Raw genomic sequence first — 19,433 nt, forward strand, 5'->3', positions numbered from 1 at the left:
TGGGGTCACCACCATTAATCAATAAGATGATTGTTATTCAGTGAATGAGTCGCCTCTTATGAGAGCTCACAATCTTATTTCCTCCTCGTCCACTCCTCGAATTGGATTTTGAGAAAATTCCACCAAACACCAACAATCCCAACCATTGCCAAACGAAAAACAATCCCACAATCAACACAAATACAATTTCCACACCATTTTGAAATCTTAATCGTGAAGAGAGAAATGCATTTCTCTGATGATGCATCATCATTCGATTCGTTGTTGTCAAGACACCACCCGATGCTTGTTGTTGTGAAGATACTTGTGCAGTGGCGGTGGTCTCAATGTCGTCGTCGTCTTCGTCATGAAAGAGAGAGGACACTTGAAGGATGGAATTTTCATGTTTTCTTGCTTGTTGTTCTTGAACTTGTCTTAATAGTGAAAGCCAATAGAAAAAGTAGAATTGTTTGGCACGTTTAGGATGATCTGTATGGAAACGTTTCATTTTCAAGTCAAGATCGAGAAGTGTTTCGTCTAATAATGCCTTCTTTTGGGAATGGACAGAAATGTGAGTGAGTGGAGGATCCTGCTGATGTGGATTGCAAGTCATCATGTGAACTTTTCTCATTATTGAATTTGGTGGTGAATTTACAAAACTTGATTCCAAGTGATTTCCATGATTCAAAGTGGAAGGTGATAAGGCGAAGGTTACTTTTCGACGTGATTTTTGAATTTCTTGTGGTTGTTGAGGTTTTTGACATTGTTGCGATTTTTGAAATTGTTGTTGAGAAGATTGTAATCTAAAGGTTGTTCCGTTTTCAAAAAGTAAGGAGGCAGAATTCATGTCATGAGATTCTTTTCGTTTCAAATGAAAACTCAATCGAATGACTCTCTCTCTCCAGAATTGAGTAGATTCTGTCACGACTTCATACCATTCACGACATGTGAGTAAAACACTGAAAATATTGGCCCGTGCGAATGGTGATAAGAAATCCTCTTCACACAAAGAGTTCATGGACGTGGAAGAGAATTTGTTTGAAATTCCACCTTTCTGAAATAAAAAGCTAAAGATATTTTCGAGAATTTCACGAGGAAGTTCCTTAATGTGATGTCGTTTTTGTCGAACGAGTGCAAAGCTGTGTGGATTGTTTGTGTGAAATTTGTTGGAACTATTGGACAGAATGGAGAGATCATGAGAGTTGTTTGTGATGGCAGTGGTTTTGAGTGACAATAATCGATTTGTTATATTCACCAAACCAAAGATCAATGGTTGAATGGTTTGAGGGGTGACAGCACGAAAGAGTTTTGACAAGTGACTTGGATTCAATTCTTCTTCACTTGAAGATGCCAATTGCTGATAATAATAGTTGAACAAGTATCTTCCATTCTCATCCCATTCATGCATCAATTGTTCTTTTGCTTCATACATCAATTCTTTGAGAAGCCTCAATAGACTTCCAAATTTAGAAAACCCACTTCTCAACAATTCTTCACTCTCCTCCACCACATTTCCGCATGGATCATCTCTGAATATTCTTTCCACAGTTCTTCTCTTCTCTATCCTTCTTGTTGATTGTACTTCTTTCTTAATGGATTGAAGAGAATCTTCTCTAAAACAAGTCACCATCTCTCGAGAGGAGATTTCTTCTTGATTCTCTTCGTGATCAAGATCCTCTGATCCAAGTGGTAATTCTTCTTCTTCATATTCAATACTTTCTTCCGTTTCAATGGAAAATGTTTGACTTTCAAAAGGTGAAGAACACGAATTTGAAGAATTCGAATTTTGTTTTTCATCGCCACCACCAAATGATCTTGTTGAAAGTTTCATCATCCATTCCTCCTCTTCCTCTTCCTCCTCACCAGAAACAGCAAAGGTATTCGTTCCAGTAGTAGCAGTAGTAGTGGCGTTGTTGTGACTACCAGCACCGCCAATGTGAGTGTTCTTCTTCATCCATTCTCCAAGAATCGATAACAAGGAAGGAGAACTCAAATCCGAAGTTGACATCGACGACGAGGAAGAAGACAAGGAGAAATTCAAATCACCCTTGCAAAGTTGTTCTTGTTCCCGTTGTTGCTTCCATTGCTCTTGTTGTGGTAGTTGGTGATGGTCACCAATCACAGAATGATGATCAATGATTTGGAAGTCTGATTTGGGAGGACTCTGATCCGGAGAGAGTGGTGATGAGAACGATTCAGAACGTCGATGTGATCTGCGAACGGAGCACGGATCATCGGAAGATGATTGGATGGTCCAGTCTGTGGATGGCTCCTTCTCCTCGTGATGATCACGATCGTTCTTGTTGTTGGAAATGATCATGAATGAACGATGAACAAGAAGATTTGATGATGGATGCTTTTGGTGAAGAGGATGAAGAGGTTTGTCATCATCGTTTTGATGGTCCATACTCGTTGTGGCCACATCGGGTGGTGTTGTTGTTGTTGTGACCTTCATCTCAAGGTGTTGTGTTCAAACGTTTGAAAGTGTTGTTGTTTTGGTGGATTTGTTTGAAAAAGTCACCGCTAGCAACGGTGCAATTCAAAGTTTAAATATTCCAATGAGAAATTCTTCAATCAATTGCAGCAAAAGATCTGGCAAATCTCCTGTGTTTATATATATATAAAAACTTCAACTATTATTCTCGGAGTTTAATATATTGAATAGGTGAATTATTTATGGGGTGAGAAATAACAACCAGAGAGAGTAGTTTGTTGTCACAAGTGTGCTGTGTTGAATGATTAAAGTTTTTCTCTTCTTCTTGTTTGATTTCATGGCGTTGGAGTTTTCAATTAGAGAGACGGTAATTAAGGAGAATGAAACTGTTGAGGGAGACCATTTATGGAACTTTCCTATTTGTACCAATAGACCAAAACAATCAATGATTATCGTATCACCATGAAAATGATTCAGATGTCAACAGCTAAGGGTTTGATTGGTCGAACGCTAGAAAAAGACGGAGTGCGAGAGCTGATAGTACATCACTCTGGGATGAAGAAACACTTGACCTCTTGGAGTGAAAAGTGTTTTAAGGAAGAGATCTCTTTGAGAAAATATGAAGACCAACTTGTTCCAATTTGTGGTGAAAGAAGGAGGAAAGTGAATTTTTTGTTTTTATAGCTTAATGAGTGCCTTCTTAGGTTTTATTATTTTTCAATGTTTTCTTATCGACAATAAATTTGGATGACGAATACACAGAGACTCTCAAACGGTTCTCGTCGTGAGATGTTCAAAATTTTGTTGTGAAAATCCACAATCTCTGGAGTGAATATTATGATATTTACTTCTTCTCTTGATCAAGGGACTTTTCATTTCGATTCGTCTTCAAGTCGTGAATCTTTTTAATTTTCATTTCCTTCAAAAAGTCCATACTTTGCTTGAATCTGAAATGAGAATCCAATAAGGTAATGGAAATATCTCTCTCTAATTTGTCAAATAAGGTATCACTTAAGGAATGGATGGTCTTATTTTCGTATTGTTCCAAAGCATTCTTAATGACATCTGCTGAACTTTTTGTAATATTTAACGATTTCATTCCATTCACATCAAGGAAGGTGTTGTAAATATCTTTCACGAGTGTGTATTTTCTTGCTTCCATAAGTTCCACTTCATTTCCTAAATCAGTAGCTGAAGAAAAGGATTGTTGACGCTTTTTAGAGGTTTCCAAACCGCTCAATGAACTACTTGCAGTCATAGTGTTGGGGAGATTTGGAACTTGCAATACAATCGATGAATGATGGTCTTGATTGGTGACACCATGAGGTGGTGAATGTAAACTCGTATCTCCTGAATTGGTCGAACTATCATCTTCTGAATGCACCAATTCAAACAAATGTTCACACAATTTCTTATAGACATCCACTTGTTCCAAAAAGTCGAAATTTTCTTGATTCAATTCCTTCATACAATGTTTCTTGAATAGAGCTCTCAATTTTGGATTATTCATTGTATCTTGCAATTCGATGGCTCTCGCTCGTTGCAAACGTTTCTGATAAATTCCATCTCGATTAATGGCAAATCCTAAAATAAAGACCACACTTGGCAATGTAATGGCAAGAGCCACTGAAAGATAAATCAATGACGTGAGTGTCGCAATTTCACTCGATTCAATGGCCTGTTTCTGTGAATTCAACACATAGAGCAACAATGAATCTTGTAATTCTCCATAAGAAGCTCGTTCTGAAAGGAATCGATCGGAAGTCAAAAAACTCACTGCCTGTGTGAAATTCCCATTCGAAATGAGTTTGGCAGCAATATCATTCGAGATTTCCAGATTTCTTGTCACTCTTGTTGCCTCTGACACATTGTAAGTATCTTTTGGAACCACTTCGTACAAATAGTTGGTTAAATTTTTCACATCATCCTGATATTCGTAATAATACCACATGTACGATGCATTTCGTGAATAGGCAGCAACGAGTGTGTAGGCATCGATCCATGCTTGATACAACATTAAATTACTACGAGCTACCAAAATGGCAATATCTTGTTTGGCACTTGAATTTTGTCCATAAATAAGTAATGCCAAAAGAACAAAAAAAGAAAAGGCACAAACAATCATTCCCAACACTGCTAATACTTTCATCCAAGTCAATTCAAGAATTCCGCAACATGTTTGAATGCTCACTTTGTTTTTTGAGATTTTTATGAGAGAAGGACGAGAGCGTTGTTTGTTTTTGTTGTTTTGTTGAGCATTGGGTGAACTCAGTGTGTGTAACTGGGATTTGAGAGAAGTTGAAGCATTATTGTTCTTAGTGGCGGAGTTGGTGGTGGTGGCATTGGTTGCAAATTCCGAATTTGAGATTTTTTGGTCGTTTGCGGAGAGAGTTTGAGGGTTTTTTGTGGGAATTAATGCATGAGAGGAGGAAGTAGAATGCGTGTCGGCATTCGTGTTTGAGGTTTGAGAGGTGGTTTGTGTCGACTCGCTGCCATTGTTGTGTGATGGGTTGCTGTCAGATGCCAAGTCTTGATCTTGCATTTTTTTTGGATGGAGAGAGAGGATATTTATGTTCAAAAAGGAAATTGATTGCGGAGAGAGAGAGAGATAGAAGGCGGCTATATTGGATTCTGTTAGATTCTCTCGTACGTAGGTCCGTTATCCTCGCTGTTGTTGCAGGAATGAACAATGCGTGTCTGTTGTGTTTGTCTGCGCCGAATCAGCTTTTTTTTGAGTTGTCTAAATTGGAACAACACGGTGATCCAAGAGTCTAAACGGATTGAATAAATATGAAAGCAGAGGTGCACAAAATGACTTCTATTTCTATTCAATTGGAAAGGCAATGAGAACTGTTAATAAGAATATCGTTCTCTCTCTTTGCTCATTATGTTTGTATGACCCTAAATGATGATCTGAACCAAATCATGAACGCGTTGTTGTTCAACAATTCTCATTCCATATCCCTTGTCTTTCAATCATGCATTCCTTTTCCAACTTCAAAAAAATGCTGAAACATTCACTCTTTGGCTCAACGTCATCATCCTCTTCTTCGGTCGTTCTCATTTCATCAGCCAACAAAGTTTGGTTTTACAGCGTGGTTGGATCAAGAATTGCAGCGACGAAATTTAACTCATTAACAACAAACAACAATAATTTGAGGTTGGATAACGGTTATCATTTGGGTTTGTATCTGACCAAGAAGTTTCATCGGAATTTATTATTGAATGAATCAACATCAAGCAACGGCGGTGGAGGACTCTATGATTCAGCTCTCTCACCATCATCAGAAACAAGAACAACAAAACAAGCAACAAAAATCAAAAAATCTTCCTCACCCGTTATTGCTTCTGCTCCGAAGAAAGTCTATGAACGAAAAAACACTCCGATCATTACACTCGATCGTGAGCATGAAGAAAACGAATTGAAAAACTTGGGAGATTTATCGAATAAGGAAAAACTCAAGAAACATTTGGGATTAACATCAGTGCCAACACACATTACCCCACAACAACGTGAGACTCTGGAATTGGCTATGGGTGAGCTTGTAGCAAAGGACAAGACAGAACCGGTAACTCTGAAGAAGAAAAAGAAGAAGGCTGTTACCACAAGTAAAGCGAGGGATGAACAAATTATCAAAGAAAAACTTGAATCCACAAAGCGACCCGATGATAGTGGAAAAACTGAAGTATCATCATCTTCAACACACAAAGATAGACAGCATCTCTCATTGATGGAAGCACCAAATCAGACTCTCCAAGAGAGATTTTCAAAGAAAAATTCGCAATCTTTAACATCCACACAAATTGTAGAAAGAACGCTCGATACACACAAATTTGATACGGACAAGCCAGAGACACTTGTTCCATTCAAATCTCCAAGATTAATCAAACTTTGGAAGGAAGGAAAAATTGTTCCTGAGAATATCCGAAACAGATTGCGATTCCAAGAAACACCTGAAGGATTATTTGATATTTATTTTCAAGATGACCCTGGTTTTACCAAGTTAACAAATACACTGTTGACTCCAACCAGTACCTTTTTACAACTTGAAAAATTGAAAATGTTATCCGAAGAAACAGATCCAGAACTGTTTTTCAAGTCAAAGCCACTCACTATCAAAAACTTTAATTATCTCATTCGATGTCAAGCCATCCAGGGCCAACTGGAATTAGCGGAAAAAACTTTTGAAAAATTGAAAAGTTTGGGACCTTCCAAAGCGGAACTCGAAGCAATCATACAGAAACGAAAAGCTTCCCTATTGAACGATTATGTGCATGACGATACACTCTATTTGATTCCATCAGAGTATACATTTGCTGCCATCATGCAAGCATGTGCTGCAAAAGGAGAATACAAAAAGGCATATGGATACCTTCGAGAAATGCAACAAGAGTATCAAATTAGCCCCAATGTTGTCTCCTATAGTATTGTGGTTCATGCCATGATCAAGGCAGGAAAGATCGATGAGGCCTTCCAAATGGTAGAGGTGATGCGTTCTCATAATCTCCCAACAGATACAGTTCTTCATACAGACCTCATTAAAGGATGCATCGAGACGGGCGATGTGGAAAGAGCTTGGAATCATTACATGGCTATGGGAATTGTGTATGGTGTTCCACACGATGAAGTCACCATCACTGTAATGATTGATGCATGTGCCATTAAAGGCCAAGCTGAGAAAGCTATGATGCTCTTTAGAAGGTTGGAAGAACAAATGATGGCTGAGCCATCAGAGGCCACTTTCAATTCTCTCATTAAGGCATTCTCGAAACGAAAAGATCTTCGTCACAAAGCATTTGAAATTGCCGATAGAATGGAACTACAAGGTTTTAAGCCTGATATTTATACCATCAATTCATTGATTAATGCATGTGCAGATGATGGAGACGTCTCCAGAATGAAAAAAGTTTTGAAAAAGATGAAAGACTGTGGCATTAAACCAACGGAACACACCTACAATTCAGTCCTAAGTTGCTACAGTACGGCACAACAAGTGAAAGGAAATAACAATCTCACAAAGGAACAAAATCAAAATATTGTTGATGCCTTAGCTGTTTTTGAAAAGATGAAAGAAAGTAATTTACCAATCACCAATTATACACTCAATGCATTGTTTGGAGTTTTTACAAATGCGGCCAGAATCAATAGAGCAGAAGAATTCTTCGCAAAAACTTTCCAAGAAAATCAACTCGTACCAGACAGCATTTCCTATGCACTTTTAGTGAGGATGTATTGTAGGACAAAACGAACAGAAAAAGCAATGGCTCTCTTTGATGAAATGAAAGAAAAAGGAATAATACCCACATATCAAGCTTTCAAGCACATGGTGTTCAAGCTCGTCGATGAAGGTTATGTTGAAAAAGCACGTGATTATTTGCGACAAATGTTCGAGGTGGGTGGTTTCAAGTTATCACCAAGTGACATTATCAAGTACAAGAGTAGATTGGCAGGCGCTGCTCGTCTGATTAAGGAACGAAAACAAGAGGAAAATATTGATGAGTATATCAAGACATTTGTCGATTTGGTTGATTATGATTTGGATAAGCCAAAAGAAAGTGGTAATGCTGATCATTTCAACAACAACACACCAGCTCAAAACTTGGCAAAATCACTCGCTTCTTTTGAATAAAATGTGTGAGTTGTATTTCTCTTTCTACCGAAACTTTTGTGATCCTCAATAATATCATCAGACAAGTTTGTCGAACAAGTTCTTTTCACGTCCAGCTTGGACAATCAAAGTGAACTGGGTTTAGTAAATTGAAATCTCATCATGTGCTGCGTGGCTCCTCTTTTTTCTCTCGAGATGAACACAACATTCCAAAAAACACGTTCAACGTTCTCATGGCATGCAAGAAGGACAATGCACCTCCGAATTATGGTTTTTGAATTGGCCAAAAAAAAAATGAAGAAAACAACGTTTGTGAGGAAGGGAGCTTCCCTGCAGAAACAACTCCCATTTGGAACAAAGCCTTCGGTACACAATGGACAATTGTTGGTATCATCGGGTCTTCACGATTTGGATGGAATTATTGGAGGAGGGTTTCCGTTGGGAAGCTTGGTCTTGATTGAAGAGGATCGTTTTAGTGAATATTGCCAACATTTGATGAGGTATTTTCTGTCGGAAGGAATGACGAATCGTCATTCGGTGGTGTGTGGATTGTTTAATCAGATGCAATATTCTGGAGTTAATATTAGTGCATCGTTATCATCGAACAATGGTTCAACTGCAAATGATGCCTTGTCCGGCCTTCATCCATCACTCTCATCGTATTTTGCTTTTAATTATTCTCGATACAAGGCAGAGATGGAAGAAAAGGAATCTTTGAACAATTCTTCGAATACTACTCCTGTAGTTACAACGAATGCTACCTCTTCTGTGGTTTCATCTATACCGTCGTCAACAAACCCAACATCAAGCGAAACCTCACAAAATTCCGAGACAAAAGCAACCAGCACAACCTCGAATCAATCGCCAGGAAACAGTATTATGGATCGTTTGAATAGAAAAATTGGAGCAGGCTCTTCTTCCAGTACTTCCACCACCACAACCTCGCACACACAACCTACATCTTCCGTCGATTCTACCAATAGCGAGCTCAAAATTGCATGGAGGTATCAAGACTTTGTAGAACAACAAGTGAAATTGAAGCAACAACGATCTTCATCGGGTTCAGCAGCATCTGGAGAAAAAAGTGGAGTAATTGGTACTGTAATGTGTAGTGAGTATGATTTGAGCAAGACCATGCAACCTGAAATTATCAAAGCAAACTTAGATGGTCTTCATGTGCTGTTTGATAAGGACGAAATTTTCGATGACTCTATTGGCACGTTTTATGATGGATTATTGAGAAAAATCGCTAAAATTATTTCAGAAAGTAAGACACATTACACACATACGGCCAATACAACGAGTAATGAAATTTCGAGTCGAGCTGTAGTTCGAATTGGCCTTCAATCACTAGGCTCTCTATTCTACGGTGGTGACATCAAGTCTGCGTCACCTCACAGTCAGTTCCGATACATGCTACGCTTTTTGTCGCAACTTAAAGCTCTTCTTCGTTCCAGCCTTTCCGTTTGTGTGTGCACCGTTCCCAAAGCCTCCATTAATGCCGTTTCACCTTCTCTTCTCAATGAACTTGAACAGTTGTCAGATTTGTCTCTTTCCATTGATAGTTTTACAGGAGCTGGTTTGGACGTGAGCGATTGGGAATTTAAAGAATACAGCGGACTCTTTTATATTAAGAAATTATTCAAGATGAATTCTCTGACATATAATTTCACTCCAGACACTCTCAATTATGCATTCAAGCTCAAGAAACGAAAAATGTATATTGAGAAATTGCATTTACCACCTGAAGAGACACGAGAAGCTTCAAATCCTGATCGACCCAAATTCAAAGCATCCAATGACGTTGAAAGGCACAAATTGCAAGTGGAACGAGTTCTCAAATCCATTCCATCCATTAATCCTGCCAATAGCTCTTCTAATCTTGCAACATCATCGGATGATCATGTTTTTGGGTGCGCCTCTCAGTCTAGTATCTCTGGCAGCAATCATCTTGACTTTTGAAAATCTATATCTAATATAATTTATTGATATACAATTACTGCATAATATTATTTATTATTATTTTGAGATGTCAATAATGATATTCAATATTGCGTGCACAAACGATAACGAAACCTTAATAGTTTCAAGCTCAACAGTTAATCGATCTGGACCAGAACCAAAAATATTAATGGGACAACACATGTGAAAGGAAATTATACATATTTATGCAATTTCCAAGGATTCTATTACGCCCTTTCCGTGCAATGCACCATTGATTGCAACACAACTTTTTCAAACAATGCACAACATTTCTTCGGCCTCATCAAGCAGCAATAACCTCCACTACAGTGGTCACCCTTCTGTCTTTGCCCAGACCTCTCACATACATCAACTGCACATTCCTCAACTCATTTCCTCAACCACACATCACACTCTTCTGACGAAAACCATCCATTTGAAATCCAATGAAGTTGTCATTCCCTCTCGATTCATTCACAAACTTCTCACCGGACGTCGTGAACACATCTCCTATGGTGGTCATGTGTACGTGAAAACGAACGATGAAACCTTTGTCGTCAGTGAATGGGTCAGTGGCGACTCTTCGAATAATAATTTGACTCGTGCGGGGATGGGCAATACGGCCGATGTGACAAGCAATCAGACACAAATTCTCTGCTCCATCTATCAATGTCTAATGCATAAGCAAAAGTATAATTGTAAGGCACAAATTCGGTTCTACCCATCTATTCATACCTATGTGCATGTGAAAAATCATTGCAATCATCCAATGCCTTCACCTCAATCTGTTATGACTCTCGAAGATGAAGAAAATGAACAAGTCTTTCAAGATATCTCGAATCTATCCTCTTCACGTGACGAGGCAGAAGATTCTCATGACACAATGGAATTGCTATACTCAACAAAAACCTTGGCACAAGTTTACAAAAATCCTTATTACACTAAAACCAAACGAGGAACAGAATTTCTCAAATCCTTTGCCACTGTACCCAATGTGTTGGTGCAATTTGCATCTGCGGAACAATTTAAATTATTGGAAGAGTTGACTTGCCGAGACCATTTGTATATTGATGGACCCATTGAATTGTACACAGAAGACACTCGATTCATGTTCGTCTTCCACGTGAGAAAAGAGGGCTCTCTCAACACTGTTCCCTGCCTGTACTCGTTTACGAATGAAATTTCTGAACTTGGCTACAAGACACTCTTTGGATGTGTCGAAATGTTAATAATGAAAAATTATGGCGTTGAGGAATATTTTGACCACAAGAAGAAACGTGGAAATTTGCAAATTTCTTGTGACTTTGATCAATCCATGAGAAATGCATTGAAATTATTGTTCAAGCATGTGGACCTTGTTGGAAATAAGCATGTATTGGCGAGTGCTGTCGAGAGATTTATCGATTCGCATGATCTTTCTGGTACTTCTTCTTCTTTTTTAACATCCTCCTCACAACCTTCTTTGAGTATGCCATCGCCGCCATCATCAACACCACATGTATTTAAATCCTTTCCAGATATTCGTGCGGGCATGATTGAAGATTTGCAAAAGTTATCCAAACTCACACAACGACAAGAGTTTCTCCGCAAGAAGAATGAATTTGAGTTAAAATGGAGCTTTATTGCTGGGGATGTATTCATGAAGTTTTTGAGAGAATACTTTTTTGGTTATGACGGAGAATTAGCAATGAATCAAGAAGAATTAATTTCCTTACATCAACCTCTTCACAAGGGGATGATAGCAGCATTGAACAAACAATCTCAAAAGGCAATATACGAACCTCAATACTGGGCCTGTTCCTTCAATCCAAATATTTGCGATTGGAACGTAACCTCGGATCATGTCACATTGCATAACCAAATGTTTTTCAAAATGTTTTCTGTGAATGAATTGAATGAACGTTTCACGACATGGAATGAATTGGTTGGAATTTTGAAAGATTATGAATTTTTAATGTTTAAGGATGAAATGGAATTTTCTCAAAATCCATTACATGTATTGAAATGTCTTTCAGAAGTTGTTGCCTCAAGAGAGAAGAAACAGATTTAAGTTTTTAGCAGAATTTGAATTTCTATGCGGTGGTGGCAGGTGACACGCTGGCATGACGTTCGTCATCATTCCCTCATGAGATCTTCGACGAGGAACTTGTACCAAGTTCATTATTCTCGTTATGTCTGAAGTAAATTCAAAAAATTTTCAATGATCTCTTCCACGCCATCTTCCTCGTCATTGTTGATCGAGAAGGCACAACAACCACAACCACCACTACCATCATCATCACTCTCCGAACAACCTTCAACAATTGAAGAAACCCTTCTCTCATTGGAAGAAATCTTTCCTCAAGATGCCTCTACATTAAAAGACATCCACACACTCCAACTGCATTGTAGAAAGGCTGATCAGAGCGATGTCCTTCGGGCCATGGTGAAGGAAGAGGCTGGATTTGTGGAGACGACTCTGAATGATCATCATGATGATTCTTTTGGAGTATTCAGCAAAGAAGACCCAATTGGAGACTCATCGTCCGATCAAGAAAACAACTCTACCAACAAGGGTGTCTTTGGAGAAGAGACAAAGGCGTCCTCTTCTTCTGATGCTGTTGTGGATATCGAAGACTTGGATGAGGAGAGTCTGGAACAATTGATCTCTCAACTCTTGAAATCCAATCCACTCGAAGATGAAGAGTCCTCTCTGCAACAACAACAATTCCTGATGAGAGAGGATTCATTGAAACCACCTGAACCAGGTTTAAATGAAGTGAAAAAACAAGTTGAATTTCCTCCCCAACATGATGACAAAGAAGAAAATGCTCAAATGGAATCGGTGGGACATATTGTTCGGGATTCTCATCGACGACGTGACCAATTGTTGAAAGAAAAATTCAGGATTGTTCGGGCAGTACCAACAACTACAGGCAGCTCTCTTTCCCAGTCGCATTCTGTTCCTTTCATTTCCATAACATTTAGTCATGATATGATTGAAGAATTTAATGCTGATCCATTGCCATTTGAAGCCATTGATTTTGTGGAGATTGTACCTGTCACACAGAACATTAAGGAAGGAAAATGGAAATGGATTGGAACAAAATCATTGTTATTCCAGCCCAAGTTTAGATTTGATCGATCCACATCATTTACATACCGAGTGTTGCAAGAAAAAACAAAGAGTATCTATGGCCAAGTTTTGGACAGTACTCTTGAAGTGACATTTAAAACACCAACCATGACATTATCGAGATTTGTTCCTTATGGCACATTTCCCATTTCTCAAGTACCGTTTTGCTATCTCGAATTTGATCAAGACATGGATCCACAACAAGTAATCAACTTTGTGACCGTGAAAACTTCATCACTCCTCTCTAGTGGGACCCCTATTTCATTTGAATTATTTACAGATATCAAATTAATAGAACAGACTTTGAAAGATTTGTATTTTAAGAAAAAATTCAACCAGGTGTACAACATGTACGCTCATGTCTTAAAGAATAATGACAGTGCTTCCTCCAAGAGACACTTTTGGATCAAGTTGTTGATTGACAATGAAACTGTTAATGCTGGCAAGGGCTATCCAAAGATAGGACTTGGTGAAAAAATTGCTGTTTCTATTAAGGACGGTGTTCCATCTTTGGAAGGTCCTCTTCCTTCAAACTCTCCCTCTTTATTTTATATTTATGGACACGGCAAAATGAGTGTCACCTATTATTATCCAAAAAGGAGTATTTTTGACAAAATATTTGGAGGTGGCGTTTATCCAGGATCATCCTTTTCCTTCTATTTATCAAACCCAATCGATTTTGAAAAATTCAAGCACATTGAAGAATTTATCAGTGTTGAGCCTCCAATCGAACAAATGAGAATTAATAGAAATACATCTTCAATTTCAATACATGGTGATACGAAACCACGAGAAAAATATACAGTCACCATCAAGAAAGGTTTACCAGACATTTATGGACAAGAATTAGAAAGTGATTTTGTGGCTACGTTTGAAATTGAGGGGCAAGGAAAATTGGTTCATGACACTCTTCCATATCAGGCAATATTACCTCCAGCAATGTTCGACAATGATGACCCATTCCTCTATTTCGACTCTGTAAATATTCCAGAGACTCATGTGGTGATCAATCAAATTGATCCAGAAGAATTCTTTGTGGAGACAAATATTCCTAAAATCAAAGGTGACACGTATGAATACTTTGATTGGAATCCAAAGAAACCAATTTCATTTGGAAAAGTTGTTATGGATGGAAAGTTAAAACCTGACAAGTTTGAAAAGGATAAAGTGGCTTCGAACCAACTTTTTCTTTCCCCATACCTTCAAAACTCTGCCCAGAAAACTGGCCAACTGTTGGTTCAGTACAAGCCAAAAGACACAAGTTTGATCTTCAAGACATTTACTCGTTATTCTTTGAAGTGGATTCAAGTGACTAATCTTTGTGTGGAAATTATCAGAGTAACTGGCGATGATAAGATTTCTGTATTCGTGACCGATTTTAGTACTGGAAAACCTGTTCCAAATGCTTCTCTACTTTTCACATATTCACATCACTCTTTCCATCGAATTAAGGCAGAAGAGATTGAATTTGTATCTGAGACCGCAACCACCAATGAGAATGGTATTGGCTACTTGCCACCCATCTCTAGCTCCATGAATTATTCACGAATACTCGTAAAGACTGACACAGATAGTGTTTTGATGAGTCATCCTCTAATTACAACAGTTCCAATTCGTACATCCTATCTGAAGGCTCACATTATTACCGATCGAGGTCTCTACAAACCAAAAGAAACTCTACATGTGAAGGGCTATCTGAGAAACATTAATTTCAATAATAATAAGAAAAGCGACCTATTTGGAACATACTCTGTAGACATTCCTCAAAACCTCGAAGTTTCCTATGTTGTTCAAGACAGCCACAATGTGGCCTATACCAAGGGATCCATTCGCACCACTCAGAATGGAACGTTTTCTTTTGACGTACAACTTCCAGACAATGTCAAACTCGGAACACACAGCATTCAAATTTCCACCAAAGGATATTCTTCTTATACAAACTTTTCAGTGGAAGAATTTCGAACGCCAGAGTACATTGTGCAAACTTCTGTCATTCCTTCCTCTTTGAAAACCAATAACTTTATTGGAGATCAAATACTTTTCAAAACAGAAGCGAATTATTACAGTGGTTCTGGGCTCAGTAATGCCAGTGTCAGCTCGAACTTTATGACCAAACCAACAAGTTTTACACCTGAAGGATGGAGTCATTATAGCTTCCAGGAATCTGACCATTCGTCCACATGTACCTATTGTTATAATTTTATACAGAAAGAAAAGAGAAGATGGCATCCCAACGCATATTTGACCTCACAAACAGGTTCAGATGGCAACTCGTATGCATTGGTGCAAGTATGGGATCCAGAAAAAACCATTGTGTCTCCTCTTGAAATTACATGCAAATCCAATGTGCAAGACATTAATCGACAAACACATGGAACAACTTCCAGCGTGATTGTGCATGCCTGCAAATACTATGTTGGTGTGAGATGCAGCAAAAGAGTAGTCATGAAAGCAGATGAGAGGATTGATTGTTTCTTCATCGTTACGAATATTCAAGGAAAACCAAAAACTGGAATTCCTATTCAAGTCAAAATTGTGAAATTTGATGTTTCCTCTTCAGGTTACAACACAGTGGAAACATTGACACCCATTCGTCAATTCAGTTTGATTTCGACTACAGAACCACTGCTCTATTCCTTCTCATTGGAAAACGATACTCAAGACTTGGCCTATGCCGAATATGGAATTCTGTGTGAAGTTCGTGAGGCAAGTATCCCACGGTTTAGAAGTGGAGTGAACCGTGCAATTATTCCAATTCGGAAATTTGGTTTCAAGAAACATTTGCAACCCAAGGGATATGCTGTTCTGACTTCGTCGACTCTGGATATTGTGAGTGACAAATTCGAGAATGACCACTATCTTCCTGGTGAAGATGCCAAGATTTACGTTTCCAATCCATTTCATGGAGATGCTATTGGGTTCATGTTTGTCACTTGTAATGGTCTTGTGAAAAAGGAAAATTTTGAAATTAAGGCCGATGTTGGTTATGCACAATTAACAGTTCCTATTCGAAAGGAATACAGACCGAATATTGAAGTCATTGTTAAATTATATGGACAAGATCAATATGTGGATGAGAATGACAAGAACCGTTCTAATCCTACCTATGCCACTGGGCGCGTGTCACTCAAAGTCTCTAAGGAACACCATGAATTGGACGTTGCTATCATTCCAAAACATAGTATCACCGGACCTGGTAAAGAAACTTCTGTGGAAGTAATTGTGACCGATAAGCAAGGAACAAATCAATCGAATTGTGAAGTGTGTTTAATTGTGGCTGATGAGGCAGTTCTTGACATGGCAAAGCATGAAATTTCAAATCCATTAGCTGTCTTTTTACCTAACAATAATTGCAGTACTGAATTTCAAAACAATCGAGACCTGGTGCGATATTGGTACTATCCTCCCAAAAATCGACAGGAATTGGAGCTGCAAAAAGAATTCGAAGCCTCTCAAAGACAGCAAGTGGCGTCAAACTTTGACTGTCGGGACGAAGATAATTATTGCGAGAGAGAGTGTGCTCTCGATTGTATCACATGCCAAAATGAATGTTGCTCGAAAAAGTGCCGATCATGTTCGTTGGGAGGTGGTCTATTCAAATCATGTTTTTGCTGTCGTTCGTCGTCATGCTCAAATCACACGATTGGTGCGTCTTGTTCAGGAGGTGCCATGTGTCGTTGTTGTGGTGATGCAGGAGGAAGAGGAGGTAAAAAAGATACAAAGGTGAACATGACTAGGGAATTGGCTGAATCCTTAATGCAAGGACGTCAACACGAATTTAATGTCAGAACTGACTTTCGACCAGATGCTCATTTTGTGGGATTTGCTCAAACTGACCAGGAAGGCAAAGTGAAAATTGATTTCAAACTTCCTGACAGTTTGACTCGCTTCAGGATCACTGCTTTGGCTTGTGCCTCAAACGATCGATTTGGTGTCAATACTTCGAAAATTACAACGTGCCTTCCAATCAGTTGCAGACCATCTTTACCTCGTTTCTTGAATTATGGAGATGCATGTGACTTGACTTATGTTTTACAAAACCAAACCACAGCAACTCTCACTGTTGCTCTTGCTTGTCATACCTCTAATCTGCGATTGATGCACAAGAATCAACTACAACGCAAGAGAGGAATTACGGTTGTGTTGAAAGGCCTTGAAAGAAAGGAAGTACGTCTTCCTGTTCAAGTTCAGAAATGTGGTAAAGCTAGAATTAATGTCGGTATTCGGGTGGTGAGGGCAGTTTCAGCTTCTTCCTCCTCATCAGACACACAGGATTCTGCGGATTATATGGTTGGTTGGAGTGATGCTGTTAAGAATGATATTAATGTTTTCACACCAGCAACCACAGAAGCGTTTGCAACGTATGGAGATATTCAAGACAAGACCTCTGTCATTGCACAACCAGTGTCACTTCCTAACAAGCGAATTCTTTCACAATTTGGAGAGTTTAGCTTTTCAACCAGCACGACTGCTCTCTCAACACTCACGGATTCCCTCCTTTATTTATTTACCTATCCATATGAGTGCACTGAACAACTTGCAAGCAAAATTATTGGAGTTGTGTGTATGAAAGATATTATTTTACAATTCTACACGCCACAACAATTGAAAAAATTGATGGATATTAGCTCAGCAGAAGAAATTGACGCTTTTGTCAAGGAAGAATTGAAAAAGATCTTTGATCGACAAAAGAGTGATGGTTCATTTTCAGTTTGGAAAACAACCTTAATTGGAGATCCATTTTTGACTTGTCATGTGGCACTCTGCTTTGCCAAATGTAAACAATACGGATACGAAATACCAAGTCACGTGTTGGTTCCATTGAAACAAATTCTTATACGAATTGAATCACTCTTCTTTTTAGGATTCTTGTGGCCACGAATTATTAAGGACACAATCAAATCATTTGCCTATTATGTTTTTTCCTTACTCATGGAATCCGATGAAGACAAGAAGAAAGTACGAGAGTGCTGTGTCAATGTGTTGTCACACTACAAGGATGTGAGTGATTTAACTACTGAAATCAGTCCAGATTGTGCAGCTTGGTTAGCGGTTGCATTAAATCGTTCCGTCATTGATAAAAGTGATGAACAGAAAGAAAATCAAGGTTTATTGTCCTTCCTTTTTGATAAGGGTCTTACTGCTCATCAATGGCTACAACAATTGAAAACATACTTTAAGGAAAATATCACCGTTGATTCTGGTGTTTATGCCCATTTTGTGACCTCCTATAGAGATGACGAAACAGCAAAGGCAGTGATGTTGCATTCAGATGTGAGAACCAATGCCAATGTCATGTCAACTCTCATGGAAATTGATCGAGAAGACTCGAGTGATTTAATTCAAAAATTATTGAGAAGCGTTTTGGCAGAGAGAAATACCAATCAATATGGAAGATGGGGAAACACCATCGACAATTCCTCGTGTATAATTTCTGTCACTGATTATTTCATAGAATTTGAAAAGGACATTCCTGATATGACTGTGAATACATGGCTTGTCGACACCAACAAGCAAGACGAAACTCTCTATTTAGGAGCTCAAACTTGGAAAGGACGAAGCAAAGATAAGATCACCACTACGTTACCAGTGAAGGCCTTTGTTCCAAGACAATTCGTTGAAGAACAAGTCATTGATCCAAAACAACATTTGGAAAATTGTAAAAAGGAATTGGTCGTTTCCAAAGTTGGAGATGGAAGACTTTATTATCGAATTGGACTCAGTTATACTCCTGAAAATTTAACACTTTCAGCATTGGATCGAGGTTTATCAATCTCTAGAATTTATGAAGGAGTGACCAAACAGGAGCATGTCACGTTTGATAAGAATGGAAATACATGGAAAATCAAATCTGGTGAACTTGTTCGTGTCACTCTCACATTTACCAACACCGTTCGAAGATACAACATTGCTTTAATGGACAAATTACCTGCTGGTTTAGAACCTGTGAATCCTGAATTGGAGAGTCAACATTTAGATTTGCAAGATGTAAACCAATCGAATTTGGACATGACCAAATATTGGAATGGATGGTTTGAACATCAAAATATTAGAACTGAACGGGTGGAAGCATTCACAAGAATTCTCATCGAAGGTTCTCATACCTACAGCTACATTGCACGAGCCACAACCATTGGATCCTTTGTGGCTCCACCAAGTCATGTTGAAGAAATGTATTGTCCTGAATGTTTCGGAAGATCTAAAACTGAATTTGTTCAAGTTTATGAATAGAGAGAGAGAATTCGAATTCGAATTGCAAAGTTTAACACTATTGAACCTCCTCCTCCTCCTCTTTCAGATCGAATTTCAACTCATTCACGTCAATCTATCGATA

The 19,433-nt window shown here is 38.5% G+C and overlaps 6 protein-coding genes across 6 annotated transcripts; 4 read left to right on the forward strand and 2 right to left on the reverse strand.

The window, feature by feature from the left end:
* Window positions 1–37: 37 nt before the first annotated feature.
* Window positions 38–2,434, reverse strand: FDP41_008303 (uncharacterized protein; the record flags this gene model as incomplete). Its single annotated transcript, XM_044712143.1, has 1 exon — window positions 38–2,434. One exon carries the CDS (start codon window positions 2,432–2,434, stop codon window positions 38–40), a length of 2,397 nt encoding a protein of 798 aa, XP_044558312.1.
* Window positions 2,435–3,257: 823 nt separating this feature from the next.
* Window positions 3,258–4,955, reverse strand: FDP41_008304 (uncharacterized protein; the record flags this gene model as incomplete). The annotated part of the gene is made up of 1 exon (XM_044712144.1): window positions 3,258–4,955. One exon carries the CDS (start codon window positions 4,953–4,955, stop codon window positions 3,258–3,260), a length of 1,698 nt encoding a protein of 565 aa, XP_044558313.1.
* Window positions 4,956–5,418: 463 nt separating this feature from the next.
* FDP41_008305 (uncharacterized protein) lies at window positions 5,419–8,043 on the forward strand (the record flags this gene model as incomplete). The annotated part of the gene is made up of 1 exon (XM_044712145.1): window positions 5,419–8,043. The coding sequence occupies one exon, from the start codon at window positions 5,419–5,421 to the stop codon at window positions 8,041–8,043; it is 2,625 nt and encodes an 874-aa protein (XP_044558314.1).
* A 273-nt stretch (window positions 8,044–8,316) lies between these two features.
* Window positions 8,317–9,984, forward strand: FDP41_008306 (uncharacterized protein; the record flags this gene model as incomplete). Its single annotated transcript, XM_044712146.1, has 1 exon — window positions 8,317–9,984. The coding sequence occupies one exon, from the start codon at window positions 8,317–8,319 to the stop codon at window positions 9,982–9,984; it is 1,668 nt and encodes a 555-aa protein (XP_044558315.1).
* Window positions 9,985–10,264: 280 nt separating this feature from the next.
* On the forward strand, window positions 10,265–12,034 carry FDP41_008307 (uncharacterized protein; the record flags this gene model as incomplete). The annotated part of the gene is made up of 1 exon (XM_044712147.1): window positions 10,265–12,034. One exon carries the CDS (start codon window positions 10,265–10,267, stop codon window positions 12,032–12,034), a length of 1,770 nt encoding a protein of 589 aa, XP_044558316.1.
* Window positions 12,035–12,184: 150 nt separating this feature from the next.
* On the forward strand, window positions 12,185–19,330 carry FDP41_008308 (uncharacterized protein; the record flags this gene model as incomplete). Its single annotated transcript, XM_044712148.1, has 1 exon — window positions 12,185–19,330. One exon carries the CDS (start codon window positions 12,185–12,187, stop codon window positions 19,328–19,330), a length of 7,146 nt encoding a protein of 2,381 aa, XP_044558317.1.
* Between the last annotated feature and the right edge of the window lie 103 nt (window positions 19,331–19,433).

This window comes from Naegleria fowleri, assembly GCF_008403515.1.
Source record: "Naegleria fowleri strain ATCC 30894 chromosome Unknown tig60, whole genome shotgun sequence".
NCBI lineage: Eukaryota > Heterolobosea > Eutetramitea > Acrasida > Naegleriidae > Naegleria > Naegleria fowleri.